The sequence below is a fragment of the Setaria italica genome, chromosome III (genome assembly GCF_000263155.2).
Source record: "Setaria italica strain Yugu1 chromosome III, Setaria_italica_v2.0, whole genome shotgun sequence".
In the NCBI taxonomy this organism is placed as follows: domain Eukaryota; kingdom Viridiplantae; phylum Streptophyta; class Magnoliopsida; order Poales; family Poaceae; genus Setaria; species Setaria italica.
In genome coordinates this window covers 3,759,415-3,781,641 of record NC_028452.1, presented here as the reverse complement: position 1 = coordinate 3,781,641, position 22,227 = coordinate 3,759,415, and the positions used below count along the sequence as shown (strand labels likewise).

The 22,227-nt window shown below is 43.7% G+C and overlaps 2 protein-coding genes and 1 non-coding gene across 3 annotated transcripts; 2 read left to right on the top strand and 1 right to left on the bottom strand.

The window, feature by feature from the left end:
- Nucleotides 1-97: 97 nt before the first annotated feature.
- LOC101753075 (DNA repair helicase XPD) lies at nucleotides 98-5,358 on the top strand. Its single transcript, XM_004960414.4, has 11 exons — nucleotides 98-1,110; nucleotides 1,256-1,338; nucleotides 1,433-1,836; nucleotides 1,921-2,114; nucleotides 2,346-2,526; nucleotides 3,171-3,295; nucleotides 3,468-3,557; nucleotides 3,769-3,847; nucleotides 3,957-4,033; nucleotides 4,623-4,731; nucleotides 5,069-5,358. The coding sequence occupies exons 1-11, from the start codon at nucleotides 287-289 to the stop codon at nucleotides 5,177-5,179; spliced, it is 2,277 nt and encodes a 758-aa protein (XP_004960471.1). The 5' UTR covers nucleotides 98-286; the 3' UTR covers nucleotides 5,180-5,358.
- Nucleotides 5,359-11,466: 6,108 nt separating this feature from the next.
- On the top strand, nucleotides 11,467-11,540 carry TRNAN-GUU. The gene has a single exon. It is a non-coding gene; the product is annotated as a tRNA-Asn (tRNA).
- Nucleotides 11,541-12,756: 1,216 nt separating this feature from the next.
- Nucleotides 12,757-20,782, bottom strand: LOC101752664 (serine/threonine-protein phosphatase BSL1 homolog). Its single transcript, XM_004960413.3, has 21 exons — nucleotides 20,569-20,782; nucleotides 20,408-20,468; nucleotides 20,003-20,081; nucleotides 19,846-19,925; nucleotides 19,641-19,735; nucleotides 19,051-19,150; nucleotides 18,411-18,480; nucleotides 17,646-17,747; nucleotides 17,341-17,422; nucleotides 17,096-17,263; nucleotides 16,370-16,529; nucleotides 16,039-16,264; nucleotides 15,562-15,732; nucleotides 15,253-15,491; nucleotides 14,843-14,927; nucleotides 14,658-14,756; nucleotides 14,381-14,580; nucleotides 14,227-14,302; nucleotides 13,918-14,053; nucleotides 13,712-13,848; nucleotides 12,757-13,451 (listed from the first exon to the last, which is right to left on the bottom strand). The coding sequence occupies exons 1-21, from the start codon at nucleotides 20,780-20,782 to the stop codon at nucleotides 13,368-13,370; spliced, it is 2,664 nt and encodes an 887-aa protein (XP_004960470.1). The 3' UTR covers nucleotides 12,757-13,367.
- Between the last annotated feature and the right edge of the window lie 1,445 nt (nucleotides 20,783-22,227).

The window sequence follows — 22,227 nt, the reverse complement described above, 5'->3', positions numbered from 1 at the left end:
GAAATATTTTTTGAAAATAAAACAAACCAAAATATCTATCTAAACCTTTTAGAGTGACGAAACTTTAATTCCAGGGGCAGGAGACTCCGCTGTAGCCGGCCCGGCCCAAGCCCACCTCCTCCCTCTTCCCCAACGACTCGTCCCCGTCTTCTCCCACCCGGCCCGCGGGCATTCCACTTCCTGTGCTCTCCTCCCCGCGGCGGCGGCGGCGAGGGCAACCGCTCCGGCGAGACCGACCCTCCCAATCCCTGCTGCCCACGCGCGCGGCCCTCTCCTCGCCGCCACGATGCGGTTCGACCTGGATGGCATGCCGGTTCACTTCCCGTACGCGGCGATCTACCCAGAGCAGCACGCGTACATGGGGGAGCTCAAGCGCGCCCTCGACGCGCGCGGGCACGCGCTGCTCGAGATGCCCACGGGCACCGGCAAGACGGCGGCGCTGATCTCCCTCATCACCTCCTACTCCCTCGCCAACCCGTCCCGCCCGCTCCGCCTCATCTACTGCACGCGCACCGTGCACGAGATGGAGAAGACCCTCGCCGAGCTCCGCCTCCTCTTCGCCCACCTGCCCCCCGCCGCCTCCCGCTCCCTCCTCGCGCTCGGCCTCTCCTCCCGCAAGAACCTCTGCGTCCACCCGCAGGCGTCCGCCGCCGCGGCCCGGGACTCCGTCGACACCGCGTGCCGCCGCCTCACGGCCTCCTGGGTCCGCGAGAAGGCCGCCTCCGACCCGGAGTCCACGCCGCTGTGCGAGTTCTACGAGACGTTCGACCGCGCCGCCGCCGCCGGGGACCTCGCATCCCTCATGCCGCCCGGGGTGTACACCCTCGCTGACCTCCGCGCGCTCGGGAGGCAGCGGCGGGTCTGCCCCTACTTCCTCGCCAGGCAGATGGTCAAGTACGCCAATGTTGTGGTGTACAGCTACCAGTACCTGCTCGACCCCAAGGTGGCCAGCATTGTGTCAAGGGAGATGCAGAAGGAGTGTGTGGTCGTGTTCGATGAGGCTCACAACATCGACAATGTCTGCATCGAGGCGCTGAGCGTCAGCATTCGCAAGCAGACGCTGGAAGGTGCTGAGCGGAATCTACGGCGTATCTCGCAAGAGATTGACAGGTACTATCTCAATTGTTGGAGAAGCTCCAGTTCGGTCACTAGTACAGTAGTAATTACTGAACAATACATTTCATCTCTTTAAAAGTATCCAACTCTGTGATAGGTAATTGAGGCTTGCTTGCTAACTGCTCTATCTGGTAGGAAGGTTCAAGGCCACCGATGCCAATAGGCTTCGTGCTGAGTACAACAGACTTGTGGATGGGCTAGCACAGAGGGGAAATCTACCAAGTGAGTATCCCTTTTTCTCACTATTCCTGCATTACGCACTGTCAGTTATGACCTTCCGCAGACAGCTCACAATAATATGCTTCTTGTGATGAAGTATCGGATGCTTGGCTTGCAAATCCGGCTTTGCCTGATGACATTCTGAGGGAAGCTGTTCCTGGAAACATAAGGAGAGCTGAGCATTTTCTTGCTGTCTTGCGGCGGCTTGTGAGATTCCTTGATGGACGGCTGGAAACAGAAAATGTTGAGAATGAAATGCCCATTGCCTTTGTTGCTTCGATCCATTCCTCGGCTGGAATCGACCAGAAAATGCTGAGGTTTTGTTATGACCGGCTACACTCACTAATGATGACATTAGAGATAACCGATACAGATGAGTTCATGCACATTCAGACCATCTGTGACTTTGCCACATTGATTGGAACTTACACACGAGGCTTTTCCATAATAATAGAACCATATGATGAAAGAATGCCTGACATTCGTGATCCTGTGATTCAGGTACCCTTCCTAATCCTCGTGATCATTATGTCGTTGTAATCACACTGCTTCATTAATGTGCTAATGAGCTTTTATGTGTTGCAGCTGAGTTGCCATGATGCTTCACTCGCAATAAGACCTGTTTTTGATCGTTTTGAAACAGTTGTGATCACTTCTGGAACTCTCAGCCCAATTGATCTTTATCCTCGTCTCTTGAATTTTAATCCTGTTATAAGCAGAAGTTTCACAATGTCTTTGACAAGGGATTGTATTTGTCCCATGGTCTTGACTCGAGGAAGGTATGAACTTGTCCCACTTTTAACTTCGCAGTTCATATGTCAAAATGTTATGTAGCATGTCTGATTGTTTAAATGCTAGTATTTTCAACATATTCTTAATTTTGGTAGTGCTACTTTCAATTCCTGAGAATCTTATGACGCTTATGCTAGGCTTATAGGACCATTTTAGTTGTTTCTAAATTTTATTTTACTAAAACTTTGTGTAAACTTTAATCATTCCATAATTTTCAGTGATCAGCTACCTGTGAGTACAAAGTTTGATATGCGTAGCGATCCTGGTGTGGTGAGGAATTATGGCCGCCTCTTGCTGGAAATGGCTTCTGCTGTTCCAGATGGCATAGTTTGCTTTTTTGTCAGTTATTCTTATATGGATGGCATTGTCAACAGCTGGCACGAAATGGGAATTCTGCAGGTTATTTTTTCACCTGACACTGTTATTTCATAAAGTTGCTGCAATTCAGATAAAATATGCAGTTCAGCAAGTTTATAAATTGACTATCTCGCAGCTCCTCTAGAACATCAATTATAGTAAAATATGAAAGGGTTTATAAGTATCTGATGTCATATTTCCAAACCATGTTCTGGATTTTCCATGCTACTATGTATTGATATAAGAGTTGAGTCATCCGTAGACCTGGGTTCATATTAAGACCTAGAAGTATTGATCTGTAACCATCTAATTGTTTACTACACCAGCAATGTGCATATGGAACTGTATATTGTTGCTTAAGTGTGAAGACTTTGGACATAGAATATCTTAACATATGTGCAGCTTTGTTATCTAAAAGATATATTAGCCACTTGTGTTAAATTTTGTTATGCACAAAGATACAGTAATCATTTGTTTTATAATTTATAAAGGATGGCATGAAATTGTATAGCTTCCACATGGCGTACTCAATGCATCCCAAATCCTTCAGTTTTTTTTACTTTATTTTTTCTTAGATCATACCACCTTTCTTCTCAAGTATGGTTTTGCATTTTTCTATTTCATCCCAGATAAGATTTATATGCATTGGCTCCCAAGAGCTCAAACCTGCTGTTACAATTTCGCAGGACATCATGCAATATAAATTAGTATTCATCGAAACCCCAGATGTCGTCGAGACAACTTTGGCTCTTGATAACTACAGAAAGGCGTGCGACTGTGGAAGAGGTGCTGTTTTCTTCTCTGTTGCCAGGTCGGTTCACGCTATATTATTTTCCAATCAGAAAGTTATCTTCAGAATTTGCTATGTGTTCATGTTCAATATCAGTATGATGACAATATAAGATGTAACATAGATAAAAAAAAATGTTACCATCACCATTTTAATCTGTAGATGTACTCTTGCTTAACTTGACCCAATGCAGGGGCAAAGTTGCTGAAGGTATTGATTTTGACCGACACTATGGCAGACTTGTTATCATGTTTGGTGTTCCTTTCCAGTACACACTCAGCAGGTGAGTTTTGTTCACGTTTTAAGTTCAATCTTTTGTACCCCTTGATATTTGTGCCAAGCTGCCATCACTTCATCCCTATAAGTGGTTTAGATGCATGTAAACACTTTCAAACTATTAGCTATAGCAAATCAACATTGTCGCTATGTTGCAATCTGTGGTACTTTTATCATTAAACAATGATCGCCTTTGTCTGGCTGTATATGGTTTGCAGGATATTGCTTGCTAGGTTGGAGTACCTAAGAGAAACTTTTCAGATAAAGGAGGGTGACTTCCTGACATTTGATGCTTTGGTAATAGCACTATTTTTGTAAAGACAAAGGGTGCCTTTTGATCGTCACCTTTTTCTTTTTAATATTTCTAACAAAAATTATGGAAAATTTGAAATCTTGTGAATGTCAGAGGCAAGCAGCCCAATGTGTTGGCCGCGTGATTCGCTCTAAAGCTGACTATGGAATGATGATATTTGCTGACAAGAGGTACTTTAATTACTGCCTTGACTTATTGAATTTTAGCTTAGCTGAGCATGGAGAAAGCCAAGTGTGTAGTTGTTTTATGTTGATGAACTGGCTGCAATCTTGTTGTATCAGATACTCACCATATTGTTAATCTGCATGTTGCTAAAAACAGGTTCCCATTTTCTTGCATTTGGACATGTAGTGGTCCAGTGTAAACAGGCCATTTTAGTTCAAAATTCTTTATTAAAATGTCAACACAAGGTAGCATCCTTGGGAAGCACATGATACATGAAGTTGGAGTTTCCAACTAAAAAGTATGCATTTGATTGTTTTTTCTGCAAACAAAGATTACTTAATAATCATTGGTTGATTTAATACTTGTGTCCCACGGGAAGTGCGTGTCTTATAAGTTTATTTTAGTTATTTTAGGCCTGAGGTCCATCAAAATTGCATCTATACTTCCATGAGACATAATGACACTTGCTCTGCCCATTTCCCTGCGTTATTAATCACACATGGGTATGCCCTCAAAAAAAAATCACACATGGGTATAACAATGTTTTATGCAGAATTTCACATTTACTAAATTCCATGGTATTTTTACTTACAGGTACAGTCGGCATGATAAACGGTCTAAGTTGCCTGGGTGGATACTGTCACACTTGCATGATGCTCACCTAAACCTGAGCACTGATATGGCTCTGCATATAGCTCGAGAGGTATGTTTTGCATCTCTGGTATCCATTACTTGTGGTTTGAAGCTTGAATCATCGGGCAATTGTGGTTTAGAAGTTTCAAAGAACAAATTATCCTGTAAAGATATGTTGTTGCCAATGGCACTCCAGAAACTAGGCTGCACATGCACAAATGACTCGGTTCCTTTCTACCCTACTCATGAAATTCCCCTAAAACAGCTTCCCTGGTTCAGTGGTTCTCATATGGATTTTGTTAGCATCTTGGCATCTCGTTTTCCCCAGGGTTGACAAAACCTTGCCTGTTGCTTGTTAGTTTTCGTTTTCAGTCAATAGTGATGCTCTAACACTTGATCTGCGACAGTTCCTCCGGAGGATGGCGCAGCCATACGACAAGACAGGGAGCGGCGGCAAGAAGACGCTCCTGACTGAGGAGGACCTGCAGAATATGGCGCAGGACGAAATGGAGATGTGAAACCACGGATGAGAGCTGAGAGGGCTATATGTGGTAGATAACTCACTTGAAGCCACTGATGTACAAAAATTTTGTAGCCAAAATTCCTTTTGCGGTCGATAACTTAATTGAAGTGTGGATTCAAACCTCACTGCGCATGCTACTAATTAATGTTACTCGAGTTCACATGGATTTGGTCATTCAAACAGCACCAAGAGAGAATGATCGTGTGTCCGATGGTTGTGCGTTACTCGGCCGTGCGAGACGCCGCCATTCCGCCAATTTTCTGTCGTACGAGTGGGTGGGATGAATTCAAGCGGCAATTTGTGGCTTAGAATCTTTTTGTCGGCAAATCTTTTGAGAGATGTAATGCAAATCTGAGATTGGATTGAAAAGTCGTTGGATGGTATACAGGTAGAAAGAAAAGTGAGAGAGCACGGCTGGTGCGGCACACGGGCTCTGGGGGGATTCAGAAAACAGCACTCGCTTGAATTGTGTTCAGAAAACAGCACGACGAATCGATGAATTCACAGGACAGCACTGAAGCACCAAATGCATTCATAAAATAGCAGTCCATCTCTGTTTCTCCCTCTCCTGTTTTTCTCAAGCACCTTTTCAATATAGCAGGTGACCAAATTGCCCCTGGTATCATGCAAGGTACAATAGATTGCCTCCCTGCATTTTCAAGACGATAGCTTTTCCAACATTTGCCCCCTGGTGATAACTAACTCGCACTGTTTTCAGCAACTTTTTTAGATTTTTTTACACGCGTATTTGCACAAGTGGAAACTTTGATATCTGAATTGGAATGAATGACAAACCATTTCGTATGCCAGTTTTTTGGCCGACCAGCCTTTTTCCAAAAGGAGTGATGTTTCATGACAAACCATTGCACCAGAGAAATTTGGATGTGCCATTGTTTGAAAGTTAAAATTCAGGGAGGCTGCTGTGCCTTGTATGATAGCAGGAGCAATCCAGCCATTTGCTATATTGCAGATATGGATTGCTGTTTGCTGTCTTGCTGAACACCACTCCAAATGAGTGCCGTTTCTTGCGGGACTGCGAATCTGCGATAGTGCATCTCATTAGTCAGTAGCAACAGCAATCATGGTGAACTGCAGGGGAAGGGGAAGGCATCTAGATGCCGCTGCCGCGGCTGAACCGCGCGGAGGAGCGCGGGGGGGATCCCGAGGATAGCGCGGGATCCATCGCGGACGTCGCCGGCGGCAGCGCGGGCTCGTTGGCTTGCCCAGCGCCGGCCCGGAATATTTGCAGAACACCCCCTGGTTTGGATCGCAATTAATAGTCGCGATCCAAATCACAAATCAGGGGTCCTTTTGAAACATAGCCGAACGTACATTCACATAAAACGCCCTGGTCCGGTCGGCTCCGCCTCCGGCACCGGCGGCCGCCGCCGCTGCTGTCCGCCCTAGGTCCCATTCCAGCCGGAACCGCAAGGCCCCATCCTTGGTTCAGGCCCTGGACTGCCACGAGAGCTCCACTCCTCTCCTCTGAGTCGCGCAGGCATCGAAGCCGCAGCTGACTCGGCCGGGCATGGCGGCCTCGCCGCCTCCTACAAAACGGCAGCCTACGCGAACATCGCTCTCTCCTCGTTAGAATCGCGCGATCCGAAGCTGCAGTGGTGGCTGCTAGTTCTGCCATGAGAGGCGAAACAGAGCTTTCCCCGATGTGAGGCGAGAAATTTTTTTGAGTTAGAACTTGGATCGTTTTTGTGTGCAAGGTTGTGAATTCCAAATTTGCGCGCAGTTTTCTCCGTAAAGAGAAAAAAAACAGTGCCTGATCTCTCAGTTTTGACAACCTAATTTGAAGTTCCAATTCCTGCAATTGGCAAGGAACAAACCTGCCGGTGGTGTTTAGTAGCGACGGCAGCAGGAGAATCGGAAGCGTCATTGCCGCAGGCGCTGAGGATCTGAGGACCTCCATTGCTGACAAGCTCCAGCGCATTGCTCCATTGCTTGGCAAGAATCGGAAGCTGGTGCTGAATTTCTGACTTGAAGAACTGAAAATTTGCATGTCGTAAGCAATGGTCGTGCAGCGTTGGATACACAGGTGAAGCCTTCTCTGACACATGTACCAAACCATTTTGAACGTCAACGTGAAGGCGTTTGCAGTGTTGGCATCTGAAAGACTGAAGCCAAGTTACTGAATCAACCATGGATTGAAGATGATTCTCAACGAGGAATGAGCAGAGGTCGAGAAACATGGAGGGCTTAGTTGGTCTCCAGTTTTCAGGCAGAGCGTGACTCTCAGATGCCGATGGTGGAAAGAAAGGGGAAAGGAAGCACGGCTAAAAGGAAAATCGTGCGGCACACGGTCTCAGGACAGGGCAACAGCAATCATGGTGAAGGCCTACTGCTACTGGCCTAGCCGCCAAGATGCCGCCGCGGCGGCCGAACCACGAGGAGGAGCGGGGACCGGGAGCGGAGCGCGAGGGGAGCCGGAGGCAGAGAATAGGCGACTGGGGTCTGGAGGCTACTGCGCGATCCGTCGCCGCCGGCAGCGCGGACTCGCCGGCTTCTCCGGCGCCGGAAGTACTTGCAGCGCGATCCAAATCAGGGGTCCTTTTGTAAAATTTGGGATTAGTATTTTTCGTAAAACCCCTTGATATGGATCGCGATCCAAACTAGGGATCTTTTTGAAAATTTTGGGATTGGTTTATTTTCGTAAAAACCCCTGATCTGGATCGCGATTAATAATCGCGATCCAAATTGGGGGTCCTTTTGTAAATACCTGAATGTTTATTTGCATAAAACGCCCTGGTCAGGTCGGCTCCGCCTCCGGCATCGACGGCTGCCGCCGCCACCGTCCGCCCTAGGTTCCGCTCCAGCCGGAAGCGCAAGACCCCATCCTTGGCTCAGGCCCTGCTCTACCACGAGAGCTCCGCTCCTCTGCTCTGAGCCGCGCAGGCTTCGGACCACAACGGCAGAGGAGATCGGAGTACCCGGCGGGGCGGCGGTTCACGATGAGAATCCGAGCGCCAGAATCCGGCGTTTCGATCGATGATTGGTACTTGCCTCAGCAGCGACGGACGGGCTCTGACGAAGGGATCGGATCGATGGCACCTCTGACGAGACAGCGCAAGAAAGCTCTTGCGGCGGCTGCGGGTCCGTCGATCGCTCCCGCCGACCGCCTCGGTGCTCTTCCAGATGACGCCCTCCGGCGCATCCTTGGCTTCCTGCCGGCGAAGGACGTCGTGCGGACGTGCGTCCTCGGCCGGCACTGGCGCCACCTCTGGAAGTCCGCCTCTGGCCTGCGCATCGGCAGTGCTGAGGAGCCTGCAGCGTGCGGGGACAAGCTCATGGAGTTCGTGGGCAGTCTGCTGCAAGCCCGAGGAGGCTCGCCACTCGAGACGTGCGAGCTGTTGTCCTCTGTTTGCGACGAGTGGCTAAACTTTAATCCTGTCACATCGGATGTTCAGATAATAATTAGGAGGACTAAACATAAGCTAATTACAAAAATAATTGCAGAACCCCTAAGCTAAATCACGAGACGAATCTATTAAACCTAATTAATCCATCATTAGTGAATGGTTACTGTAGCACCACATTGTCAAATCATGGACTAATTAGGCTTAATAGATTCGTCTCGCGATTTAGCCTAGGGGTTGTGTAATTAGTTTTGTACTTAGTCTAGGTTTAATACTCCTAATTAATATCAAACATTCGATGTGACGGGGACTAAAATTTAACCCCCTCCTCCCAAACACCGACGAAGACGAGCCCGACATCAACCGCTGGATCCGTCATGCTGTGATGTGCCACGTCCGGGTGCTCTTCCTCGGGTTCAGCCGGACTCTACACTGGTTTGAGGTGGTCAGCTTACCTCTCGTCTCCCAGCACTTGGCCAGGCTAGTGCTCTTTATGCTAGAGCTCAACGGCAACTTCCTTGACTTCTCTAGCTGCTCCGTGTTGGAACAACTTGAGATTGACCACTGCAGGCTGCAAAGTGTCAACAGGATCTCGTCCCAGTCACTGAAGAGTCTGAGCATCATTGGTTTCTCCGTTTTGGCCTGTAGTTTTCACACTCAGATTCGTTCCCCAAACCTTATTTCGCTGCACATGGAATGCATTACGGGCAGGGCTCCTGTTCTTGAGAGAATGCCTTCCTTAGTGGAGGCAGTTGTTGATATCAAGTCCAATAATGACTCGCGATTGCGAAGGTGGTGGTTACTCTGGGAATTGTCATTTTGAGGAATGTGATGGTGTTACGGCGTAGATGATGACACGAAAAATTGTGTGCTTCTACAAAGTTTATCACAAGCTAAGAAATTGGTGCTGTCAGCTAACATTGAAATGGTATGCTTATAACTTAAGCGTTCACGTTCCTCATTTTTGCATAATGTTATCATGTTCGTTGAGGTTCTGTTATTGTTTATTTTGCAATGTGTTTAGATTATTTTCAGAAGGGACTTGATATGGTGCCCCATATTTAGCAACTTGAAGACTTTGCTACTAAATGAATATTGGTGTGTGCCTGGTGACTTAAGTGCACTGGCATGTATCCTTGAACATTCGCCGGTGTTAGAGAAGCTCACTCTTCAACTGTTCTGTGAGGTATACATTATGAATATGCAACTGCTGCATCTAGAATTATTGTGCACGATCTGATCTAAGCAAAATGTTTTTATTTTTGGCAGGGATCTAAAAGTAAAGTGCAGATAAAAGGAAGCCCTGATCCAGCAAAGAGGTCAACTGCAATATCTGAACACCTTAAGATAGTGGAAATCAAATGTGAAGTGCTTGATCAGAAAATCCAAAATGTTTTAGAGTTCCTGAGTAAACTTAACATACGTAAGCTCTAATGCCATTATTCAATTTTTCTATACTTCTGGAAGTTGCTTTGACATGTGGGAAAGAAAGTAAGGTAGAAAGAAAACCCTGATTTCACTAGAAAAACAGTGAATGCTGGGCCAGTTGGGGAGAAATGAAACCCTCTGGTGGGTGAATGTTGTACTTTCAAATTGAATAAATTGTTTGCATTATGTACAAAATGTCTCTTGATATAAGTAATAAAATGCCCTCGTAGACATGTTGTTACACATGCAGCAGTATGCTATCATTGCTTCATTTATTCATGAATCCTATTCCTCTGTCCATTGGGGGCTAGTGTATAAGTGTCTGCCGTGATTCTTCTTAGATCTTAATTAGTCCTTTGGCATTGGGAACTACTGTTTTCCCTTGATGCCACAACTACTAATGACATTTTTCTCGTCACTGCCCCACCGGCTTAGAAGGCTAGCTGGTAGTGTCACATGTTCAGTCATTTGGTTTTCTTTTTTTTTCTTTCCAATGGTTGAATACAAAACTAGCCACTCAATTTGCAAGCATGCAACTTCCCATACTGATATATCCTATTTCGCTTTATTTGGCTTCTTTGGTTTACTTGTTGATACACTTGTCCACATCATTGGCTTGCATTATACATTATTTTAGGGGCCATCTGATTTTCATAAATAAACAAGTAGCTGATGTTCATGCGAATGATGTTTGTAGTGGAAATGGTTGGATGCCATTTCTAGAAAACTAATTAATACTTCCACCATTCATAGATATATTACATAAGAATCAAACTTCTTGCTTTCACCATCTATGTATTAAAGAATATTTAGATTAGTCATGTAGGAATGGTACCATCATTTGCAAGTATATTAGTTTTATGAGTTTGTGCTAACAAATTCATTTAAAAGGCTGGGGTTATCTGTCAAAGAGAGTGCTGATGCTGGAACGTCATATACTTTAATGGACTAAATTAAAATTGAAGTTTCTATTGTAGCTCTATTTTGGTTGAACACCTGTCCAGCTTTGGAATGATTAGATATTCTTTTGTGCTAAAGTCTAGTCCGGTATGTAAAGTATTCTTGCCAAGTTTTCTCATCTCTCAGACAACACACCTTGCTATGTATTTTGTGCCTTTCAGATTCATACAGTCTTCATTTTGAGGAGTAGAAGGTTTGGAAGGTTGAGCTCCATGAGGGAAGCGTCAACGCTACCAAGGTTCAGAGCCCTCGTAGGAACAACTTCAGAGCCAGTAGTTTGCTGTCTCAGTAGTCTAGCTAGACCTGGTTAACAACCTTTCCGTGCTATGTTGTTTCTTACAACCTTCTTGTAACAGAGGCCGGGTCGACATCTATTCACCTTGGTTCACTAGTTCCAGGATTGGCAACTTGATATCGCTCCTGTTCAGTTCCTTTTGCCGCATCTTCCACGGTATCACTGCCAGCAAATTGGCCACCATTACATCGGTCTTTTATTAAATATAAACGTGCGTGCACAAGATATGACACAAAAGCTGGAATAGCTCAGTTGGCCAGAGCGTGTGGCTGTTAACCACAAGGTCGGAGGTTCGAGCCCTCCTTCTAGCGATTTAATTTTTTCATGTTTTCCCTTTTGAAAACTTTATTTATTTATTTTCATGTTTTCCCTTTTGAAACTCTATTTATTTTCATGTTTTCCCTTTTGAAACTTTATTGTTTATTTATTTTTCATGTTTTCCCTTCAGAAACTTTATTTATTTATTTATTTTCATGTTTTCCCTTCAGAAACTTTATTTATTTTCATGTTTTCCCTTTCGAAACTTTATTGTTTATTTATTTTTCATGTTTTCCCTTTAGAAAATTTATTTATTTCTTTATTTTCATGTTTTCCCTTTTGAAACTTTATTTGTTTATTTTTTTCATGTTTTCCCTTTAGAAACTTTTTTATTTATTTTTTTCATGTTTTCCCTTTTGAAATTTTTTTTTAATATGAACTCCTTGTTTCTTCTTTCCTGAACATTTTTTTAATGGACTTGTTGGTAGAAACCGTTCCCAAAGAGAGGCCACCGAGTTTCCAAATGGAGATAATAAGAAAGATAAGAAACTAAGAATAACTTCGGAGGAGCCAGAAAGAACTCTCCCTCCGTTTAGAACGTGTCCTTTTGCATTCCTCTTGGTCCTATTTTATAGGAACGTAATCTTTACACTTTACAACTCTTCACCCTCCTTATCACTTTATGCAAAGTATATTCGGGTGTATTACGGTAACATTACATCACTTTTGCCACACTCTTTACAACTCATCATTTTATAGGTGGGTTTGTATGGACCAACGTGTCAAAGACATCATCACCACTTCGCTGGATGTCGAAAGCACGAGCATCCTCCCAAGTCTTCGCCGCCAGCCGACAACTTCGCTGCCTTTGCTCCGCCCCGGCTCGCACGTCCTTCTCAAGTCCGAAGTCCTTTCATTGCCTCGGTCGGACATGGAATAGGCGAAGTCACTCCTCCGCACCGTCTCTTCGTTCCTGCACACGATAAATCACAACACCTCTCTGTGAACCAATTATGTTAGCCCATAGCAAAATCTCAAAATGAGGGAGGGGGGTACTGCGCGAAGTCCTCTTCCCCAACAGAACTCTTTTCTTGTGTATAAACATTTTTTCTCTCCTTGTTTCTTTTTCCATGAACATTTTTTCTTTATTCCTTTTTTACATGAACGCTTTGAGATGAGGTTTGCAGACAATAATGTTCAGCTTTTGTTTGCTTGGGTCTTGATAGGAAATCAAGTCCGTCAACAACATGCACTCGCACTCCCACAAAGAGCCTGAATCAGAGTCGCTGAATTTGATCATAACTTAATTAGTTTATTGCACAGACGCCTACATAAATTCAATCATTAACTTACAAACATTCACGCTCCACAAAGAGCAGATGAAAAGCCTCAAATCTAAGGCCAATCTAAACTCAGAATCTGATAAGTTGTATAGCTATTGTGTTTAAACTGCGGCTCCACACTGGAGGCATGGTATACAAACACATGGAAAAAAGCCTTCTTAGCTATGTGCACTACAATTACAGGTGAGCTATTACGGCAAACTACATCAGACTTTGATTATTCTCCTTCATATCACTGTCGCACTCTTCCCCTCCAAACAATGAACTACAGAGAGGCCGAATCAGGTTGGGAAGCATATAGCGATCTGAACTATTATTATGTAGCTTCCCAATGAGGAGATCAAATCATTGTACCACATCAACTACAGCTAACACCGATGCATCACTATGGATCACCAGGGAACTTTTCACAATTGTATCCATGATGTCCTGTTGGTTGATTGTTCTTCTGGGGTATACCATATGTACCTTGAAACTGCCAACAAATTTCTGATTACAAACAACAGATCCAGAAGCTTGAGGTGGCTCTGTCATGTATCATATGTAAGCAAGAGAATTCCTGTCACCGGCAGCTTGTGGCCGCCCTCTGGTTGGAGTAGGTGGCCGCTGAATGTTAAGTTCCTACAAATAAACAGAATTCCAAGTCCATTGTAAGTCAACCTATTGTTAGACCCAACCCACAGCAGAAGAAAAGAATAGCTCATGACGATTTATACTGTGCCAGAACAGGAATGGAGAGAGATACATATCTTTTTAAAAAACGCATGCAATCAATAATTTCTATCAACTTTGAGCCTAGTGTTGTTGGAAAAAATATTCTTACTGGTAATCATATATTCCCTCAAAAAAAAGAAGTAAAGGAGAAATGGATTAATCCTGACCTGCATCCATGTGGCATCCCCACGTTCAGGGGAGGACTCAGGTGAATTAACAGGTGGTGGAAGTGGATGAATTAGCTTCGGTACAACAACTAAGCCCCTGCCAACCACAAGTATGGCCCCAGCATTGTTCGCAGTACCTGTTGTAGGAAAGATCTCAGAAAAAAGATACATATTTTTTAAAACGGAGCAAGGTGCAAGATACATACCACAGTAATTAGTTGCTGAAAACAAAGTGATCAATTGACCATGAGCAAAACGCTCAAACCCATCCATAACACACTCATGGGCTCTTATGATCAATTGCAATTTGTTTCTCTTACAGAATTCTGTTACTCGATCAGGCTGCATATTTTAACAGGAAACAAGTTTGATCAGCAGGACCAGCAATAAGATTGATTGTTTAGAAAAGAAGAGCCAACACAATATTTAATCTGGAATGCTAAGCACTTGATAAAGTAAATAAGAAAGAGAAAATATCTGGAATTCACAGCAACAGAATAATCATAAGGTCATACCCCAAATGTCACTAAGCCAGGTCCTCGTGCATTTGGTCTCAAACCCTCAACGCTATCATTCTCTGTAGGATCAGACCTGCATTTATACAAGAAAAAACTGTTCATAATCATGCTATAGATGAACATGAAGATCATAAAAAGGGCCACCAAGTACCATAGGAGGTCCATGAGAATAATGGACCCAACATCCATTGTGATAGGCCTTTCGAGTTTCTCAATTTGCTCCACGGTGTTTATTGACCTTCCAATGCCACCATGCATGCAAATTATTTTCTTTTCTATCATGGCAGCAAGTGGGAGGTAATTGAACAGTTGATTGAATCTTGTCCAAGCCCAAATCCCGTCACTTTCACCCTGCATCAAAGGGGTCATTCAACTAATGCAGCCAATATTTTCATTCAAACAAATACACGTAGCACTGTTATGCCTACCATTCTCTCGATGCATTCAAGGCGAAAGCCAAAAAGAGCATTGATGTCAGCAGCTTCATGATTTCCCCTGATCAAGTGCACATTTTCTGGGTACTCAATCTGCAATGTTTCTCAAAAGATCAGAACTAAATTTTATACATAATGGCTGCAGCAATGGCAAAGACATTTCAGGAATTAGTACTAACTTTAAGAGCAAGAAGCAAAGTTATTGTTTCCAAGCTGTGCTGGCCTCGGTCAACATAGTCTCCCAAGAAGAGATAATCAATGTACCTAAAAAAGCAAATTTGTTACATAAAAAGGGACAGGTTACATGGCAGAACACAGCCACAATATACGACAACAACAACAAAGCCTTTTAGTCCCAAGGAAGTTAGGGACTTAGGGTAGGCTAAAGTGGAAACCCAACATGAGCCACCAACAAAAAGGGAAAAGAAAGGGAAAGGGTAAATGTAAATACACAAGGCATCAATAACAGTGATATTATTAGCGGATACGGCCACAAGCCCACAATGTACAATACAAAAACAAATATAGTGCACAGAAAAAACAAAGTTCACTAGTGTTAAATGTGATATTCACTTCAGGGGCTACTTACGTTATGTCACCAGCAGTTGACGGGAAACCATATTCATCAAAAAGGCGCATTAGGTCTCCAAACTGCCCATGAAGATCACCAAATACTTTAATTGGTGCTTTTAATTGTAAAACAGTTGGTTCTTGCATAAAAATCTGCTCAGCAGCATAGCATAGCTCGCCAACTTCGTAAGAGTCAAGGAAGAAGGTTCTATCAGCAGGAGCTCTCCAATTCCTTGGCTTAAGTAAGAACGAAATAATCTGCAACAAAAGAGAATAAGAACACATAGCTCTTGCCACAAACTTGAGAGAAATCAAAATCAGTACATACCTTCTTATGCAAACCTTGTGGCGATCGTTGTCTGTTTAATGCTCTCCTGCCTGGATAAGATTGATCATTACTTGAAGGGTGCATTCGTCTGCTTTCGTTCTCAAATTGATCGAGCGAAAGCTGTCTGACCAAGCATCCTAAGTCTCCTACTGCTTCTTTAGCAACTACAACCTTCAAAACAAATACCAGAAGTACAGGGTCACCAAATTGTATTGATCAAAATTGAGAAAGCATAAAACTTGGATGAAGAAAACAGCAGCATTTGCAAGGAAATCGTACAGAATCCTTTAGATATAATCTAACAGTCAACCATGAAATCTCATTCAAATATTGTTTTAAAGCCTAGAAAATAGCAGAGGCCACATTACTATTATATTAGATTCCATTAGTTTCTAATTGGGTAATTAGCTATTCTACTTGAAGAAATTGTATGAGTATTGACAAAGTTATGGAAAGAATTTCCATCAGAATACATACTGCTCTAGAATGCAGTTTCACATCTGGCTCTAGGGAGCCCCCATCATCAAAATCTTCAGGCATTGGAGAAGTCTCACTCAGTGGGGACTCAGACCCTATTCCCTCTGAAAGACTGTCTTCTGAAGATGCTGCAGATGCTTCCTTAGCAGCTCGCCATACAGCGCTTACAGCTTCAGCTTCCGCAGTTGAGGCCTCTATCAACATGTCAATTGACTTTTTGTCCGTGCTGAAAATGGTGTGAACTCATTTAACTTTCACAAAGTCAAAAGCACAAAACTCTACAGGCACCAAGATGTGAGTTAGAAACCTAAAACCAGAAGCTGCGTCTTGCCTGTTATTTGAAGATTGCTGGACAGGTGAATCCGAATAATAATTATGATTTCTATTTTGAGTTTCCCCCCTCGGGACTCTATCAGCACCGTACATAGATGATGTAATTTCTGACTGGAAAGGTGCATTCTCAGCAACAAGGAAATCATCGAGGAGGATATCTGTCGGAAAATAATGTCATTAGATTTCAGTGGCACAGTTGATGGTAAATTGGCAATCACACCAAAAGTTGCATTAAGGATGACCTAGACCTGGACACTGAAACCTAACAGCACAATTAATTGAAACAAGAAGCAGATCAGTTACTCAACCATTTGCTAATAAAATACCAGTGGCTTGTTAAACATAGGAGGTCCTATGGTTACCTGATATAAGAGATTCAGAAAATTGCTACAATAATGCTGCAGTAATTTAAATGAAATCTGGCAGTTGCAGTAAGAATCTACCACGCTATGAATCTAATTTTTTGAAAACTATACAGCTATGAATCTAATTATCCAAATACTTGTTGGCTGGCTATACTAAATCACTAAACACAACTAAGTGACAAGCCATTCCATCGAAAAACAAACATCAGCACGCCAATGCCATCTACTGATAACAAAAGGAAACTACAGATCAGACAGAATTGTTATGATGTCAAGAGAAAAAAGGTTTTCTGAGTTTCAGATGAACCTATACAAAACAAGACAGAGCAGCACCAAAAATGATATCCATTGCAAGTTACCTCCCCTCAGTCCACCATAAATGTATATCTGAGAACCAACAGAGGCAGCTGCATGACGACAGCGACGAAGTAGATCCGAAGAAGCATCATGCTCATTAGATGATTTTAAAGTGCGGGAGGTCACAATGCCATTTCTATCCAACCAAACTCCAGCAGCGGTGTCGAGGACTTCAGAAAGTGTGGTTTAGTCAGACCAAGAGATAAACAGATATCTGGAGGTAGAAGGAGCAAAAGAGTAAGCTCACCTGCTATTGCGCCCTCTCCTTCGATGGCCCTTCCTCCTCTAAGGACACCTCCAGTAACATGCAACCGAGCACCAACAAAAACCTAAAGTTTAAGATCATCAGGAGAAGTAAAGCAAACTAACATGCCAGAGTTAAGTGGAGCAAGAAGGAAGCATCATCAAGAACAAATAAATACACTTAGATGTTTATCAGGAGAAATTGTGCAAATCAGCTGGACATGGATTTGTCATATATAAAACAAGTAATTGAGCTTGCACCCTTTTTTTTTTAAACGAAAAAGCTTGCACACATGATGTCTAACTTACAGCTGCATGCTGATATCTTGGAGATGGAGATACCCCTGGAGCTAGAGTCCACTCCCACTGGCCATTGGTATGCATTAGTAGTCCATAAGCATCAGAAAGTGGCTGCAAATGCATTGCAATTATCATCAAATAAATCTCAACAGATATATTTCTTTTTTAAAAAAAGAACTGAACAAATATTGAAGTAACTAGTTTGATTAACAAGATAAAGCCTTTTCAATCCTAGCGTGGAATCCACTGCATTGATGTGCTATGGCATCCCATTTGGACAGCACAAGCTACACCTAAAATACCATCATGCACTACAAAATACACTGCAGGCTAAATTCCACGAAAAGGAGAGCAAAACCATTGTTTTACCCACTATTGTTTCCATTAAAAGAGCAGTGATTGCAACGTCATTTACCCATTGAACTGCCTTGCAATGGTATTTCTCTAATTTCAATTCTTTGACATGTAACTGAGCAAATTTTGCATTTAAATTCCAAGTGCTTTCTCATCCAGAATCCAAAGATAGACCATTACAACAGAAGACTTTACTACTCAGGTAATTTGAAAATATGCAGGAAAAGTAGTGAAGGGATAATTTTTTCCATTATATGAAAGCATTGCATAAGCCTTTATTGGGGATCTTCATTTTTACTATCTAAACATATAAACTTCTCAGGTTCGCTGAGCTGGGGAAATGTTGACAGTTAGCATCATAACAGATAAAATAGCCAAATAACACAAATTTGCAGAACAGTAAAAAAACAAGGAGCGTACTGTTCCAGAAGCATCCCTTCCACCACAAAGTAAAAGCATGCCATCCGAACGTGAACTGGCAGTAGCATACCTGTAGTGATTTAAAAGCAGCTAAAAGTAAGACGTTGCATACTTAAACAAGCATTCAAAATTCAAAGTAGACACAATGCCTAAAAGAGCAATAGACACTAAGTGTCAGCCTAATGTCACATTTACAGCATATAACAATCATCTATTGCACCGAGCGTATGTTCCATGGCAATTATTTAGTGCAGATGTGAATTTCCTCAGTAAGTACCATATAATTCTTTTAGAATGAAATAAGTATCGCACTGGCCCACCAATACAATTTTCTTTCCTTCCCTTTTTTCCTTAGAGAGGGTTCATCTATAAAGTTATAAGTAAGTATAAAAATATTCAACAATCTCCAAATGGTAGGGCTTGAAGGTAGAGAAGTTTGCACAAATTAAAGTATAAAATCTGCAATAACTCGTCCAGTACAATCTAATTCTGCCAATCATTTAACATTGTGGATGGATAGACACGGAAGATGTGGCAAAACGCCAACAAACATTCTAAGAAGAATTCAAAGAAGATAATATGCATAACAAAAAACACGGAGTTCATCATCCATCTCCCTGAAGTACATGGATCAACTTACATTCTTGCTGAAGGTCTATCGCCCTCAGGGCTAAGTTTCTGCCACCTATATGGTTTCTGTGCAGTATCCAAAGCCCAAGCATCTGATAAGACCCGCTTTCCTACACAAGATGGAGCATAGGTTCAGAAAATTATATGAAGAACCACTGACCTCTAGAACTTATAATAAGAAGCAAGAAATAAGCATTTTAGAATGGTTCAAGATTTCAGGCTACATGATAACTAAAATAGATAACAAAGTAATACCGCTAGGCTGAGTTATAATCATGGTTAGCAAGTAAATCATAGTTTTATTGCTGGCGACCAGAATATAGAAAAGTCATGTATCTATTTTTTTAAGAAGGGCCTTCTTCTAAAAACACATTACTTAATGCTTCTTGATTTTTTTTCGAAACTAATCATGCGCTAGTGAAATTTCCGTAGCTGATTTTATATTCTCGGTGCAATTTTGTTCAAAACTGTCGTTATATTGGGAAAATCATGCATGTATTCACATACTCTGGAGAGCAGTAACTGACCAGCAAATACAGTTAAGAAAATATTAAGGGTGACACGTAGTGATCATTGCAGAAATACAGTTAAGGGACTAACCATCATTTCCTGAAACGGTGACAAGATAACGCTGAGCTACCAAATCCATGCAATGACCATAGCGAGGACCAGGCCCAGCCCCCTGAACAACAACCCTGCATCGAGTGCCAGAAATGGAAACATTAGACCACAATCCGACAAACAAGCAAAAACGGAAAGCACATAGAAAAAAAACAAAAAATAGTATATTTGGCTTTAACCTAACCTGTGCCATTTAAACTTGTCGTTTGTGAGGTCAAGGACATAGAGATCATCCGTGGAGTGCCCTGCTGGTCCAATCCCACCCTATACCAACACGCATCAGTCACGGCTGAACTAAGTTGGCGCCAAAACGGAATTCAAAGATCCCAAGTTCCTACTACCTGGAAAACAACCATGGTGCCCACAGCGGCTGCAGAATGCGCAGCCCTTGGTGATGGAGGTTCTCCAGCGGGATGTAACCTGCAGAAATGTAGAATTTAACCCAAGTATTTGAATCCATTTCGTCCATTTCACAAAAAAGAAAATTATACCAAGCAAAGGAACAGCATGCTGGTAGTTAAGAGTAGGGCTGCATTCTATACAACCAAGCAATAATGAGCACCAAACATGGATGCAAACCATACAATTCTATGCAATTGCGCGCAGGATTGAAAAATAACATAGAGATTTCACTGTACTTAACCCAATAACTAATACATTTCTGTCTGTCCTCCAGGAAGCTCCGAACTAGAAGTAGAACTCGAAATTGAGCTAAATTTCCACCTTCTAGGAAGCAAGCAGCATACCTCGTCCACCTCCGCTTCTCCACATCGTACGAATGCACCGAGTTCGTCACCCCCGCGAGTCCTTCAGTTAACAACGCCGCCGTCAGATCACACGCACAGGACCAGCACAACCAGAATTCGGAACTCAAAGCTTAGCTGATGCGAGGAAGGGAGCACCGAACTGATGCCGGGGAGGCCAGAGGACGCGCCGGCCTCGATGGCGGTGGCGCCGCCGAAGAGGATGAGCCGCGGGCCGTGGCCCTTGGTGGGCGCGACGGCGGTGAGCGAGTGGCCGCACCTGAAGCCCGGGGCGTCCTCCCCCACGCCCTCCCACCCCTCCACCTCCCTGTACGCCGGCGCCGGCACCACCCACGCGTTCTTCCCCGCCGTCCCCATCCGCTCCTTCTCCTCCTCCTCCTCCCACAAAAACCCTAGCTCCTCCCCGCGCTAAACCCCGAAGCCTCAGCCTCAGCCTCCGCCACCGCCGCCGCCGCAGCAGCCGCGTGGGATCCGAGGGAGAGCGAGCAGGGAGGAGAAAGAGGTAGAGGGGGGGCCAGCGCAGAGCGCAGTGGAATTCGGAATTGGACGGGGGAGAGACGACGGCCGCGCGGGGGGACAAGGCAGAGTAGGGTGGGGAATGCCAGCGGGGCCCAGGTGGCGGTCAGACGTGGTTAGAATGGTGGGGCCCGAGTGTCGGGGGCGCGCGGGTATGCGCTGCTGTGGCTGTCGGGAGTCAATGGGGTTGCTGTCATCGACAGCTCAGGAGGTGGGGGAGGGGTACGTCGGAGCGGAGTAAATGGCGGGCGCGGCCGCCGCCGTGTGGGAACTGGGGTGTGGGCCCCCCGCTGGGCCGTCTTCACTAGCTGCCGGCTTTGATAGGTGCAGTTCCGAACTTCCAGAAGAGGCTCGGGGTTTTTTTAAGTTCTTTCATTTCAATCCACACACGGATTTGCCGTCTTTAAAAATAAAACAAGCTGCGCTATCATGTGCAGTACTCTTCAAAAACCTCGTATATGATAGTAATCTTATGATGATGATGTTGCTGTCAGTGACCGACTTATTGTTGCTAATCGAAAATTCATCCATGTGATCCGTCCACTACAGTCATCTATTTTGTCGTGCTAAGAAAAAAATAAGTGATTCATTGATTTGCGGTTTTACACTTTGGAATCTTCATGAGACGAAAAGGAGAAACGATGATAACTCATCAGTGTTCTACGGTCTAGATCCTATCATCTCCTCTTGAACTTCCACACAAATGCATGAAAGAAAACTGCTCTCGCTCCTATATGCATGCAGTAGTAACATCCACATTTATTCATTTAGGCCCCGTCTGGATACACAATGCTAAACTTTAGCACAGTGCTAAATTTTAGCATCATCAAATAGAGTGCTAAAGTTTAGCACTTGGGGTTGGGGTTGTTTGGATACAGTGCTAAAGTTTAGCACATTTAGTGAGAAATGACTACATTGCCCTCATTTATGACTGTCTTGGGGAAAATGGAGAGGAGAGAGGGGGCAGCAGGGGGAAATGGGCTTGAGACCACTTTTAGCACCCATTAGCACCTTTTAGCATCCCTTGGGTGTGCTAAAAAAAATGGGGTGGTAAACTTTAGCACCCCACTTTTTAGCTAAAAGGTGCTAAAAAGTGGGGTGCTAAACTTTAGCACCCCCTCTCCAAACAGGACTTATTCGTATAAGTTTGAGGTATGTTCTTAGTGCCGATATTAGCACGTCACACAAAAATAAGCCATAAGTTTATTACATTTTCTAATAAGGCACCACCCATTATCGTGACCCTATATTATTAGGGCATGAAAAAGCACGCATTTCCCTCAAAA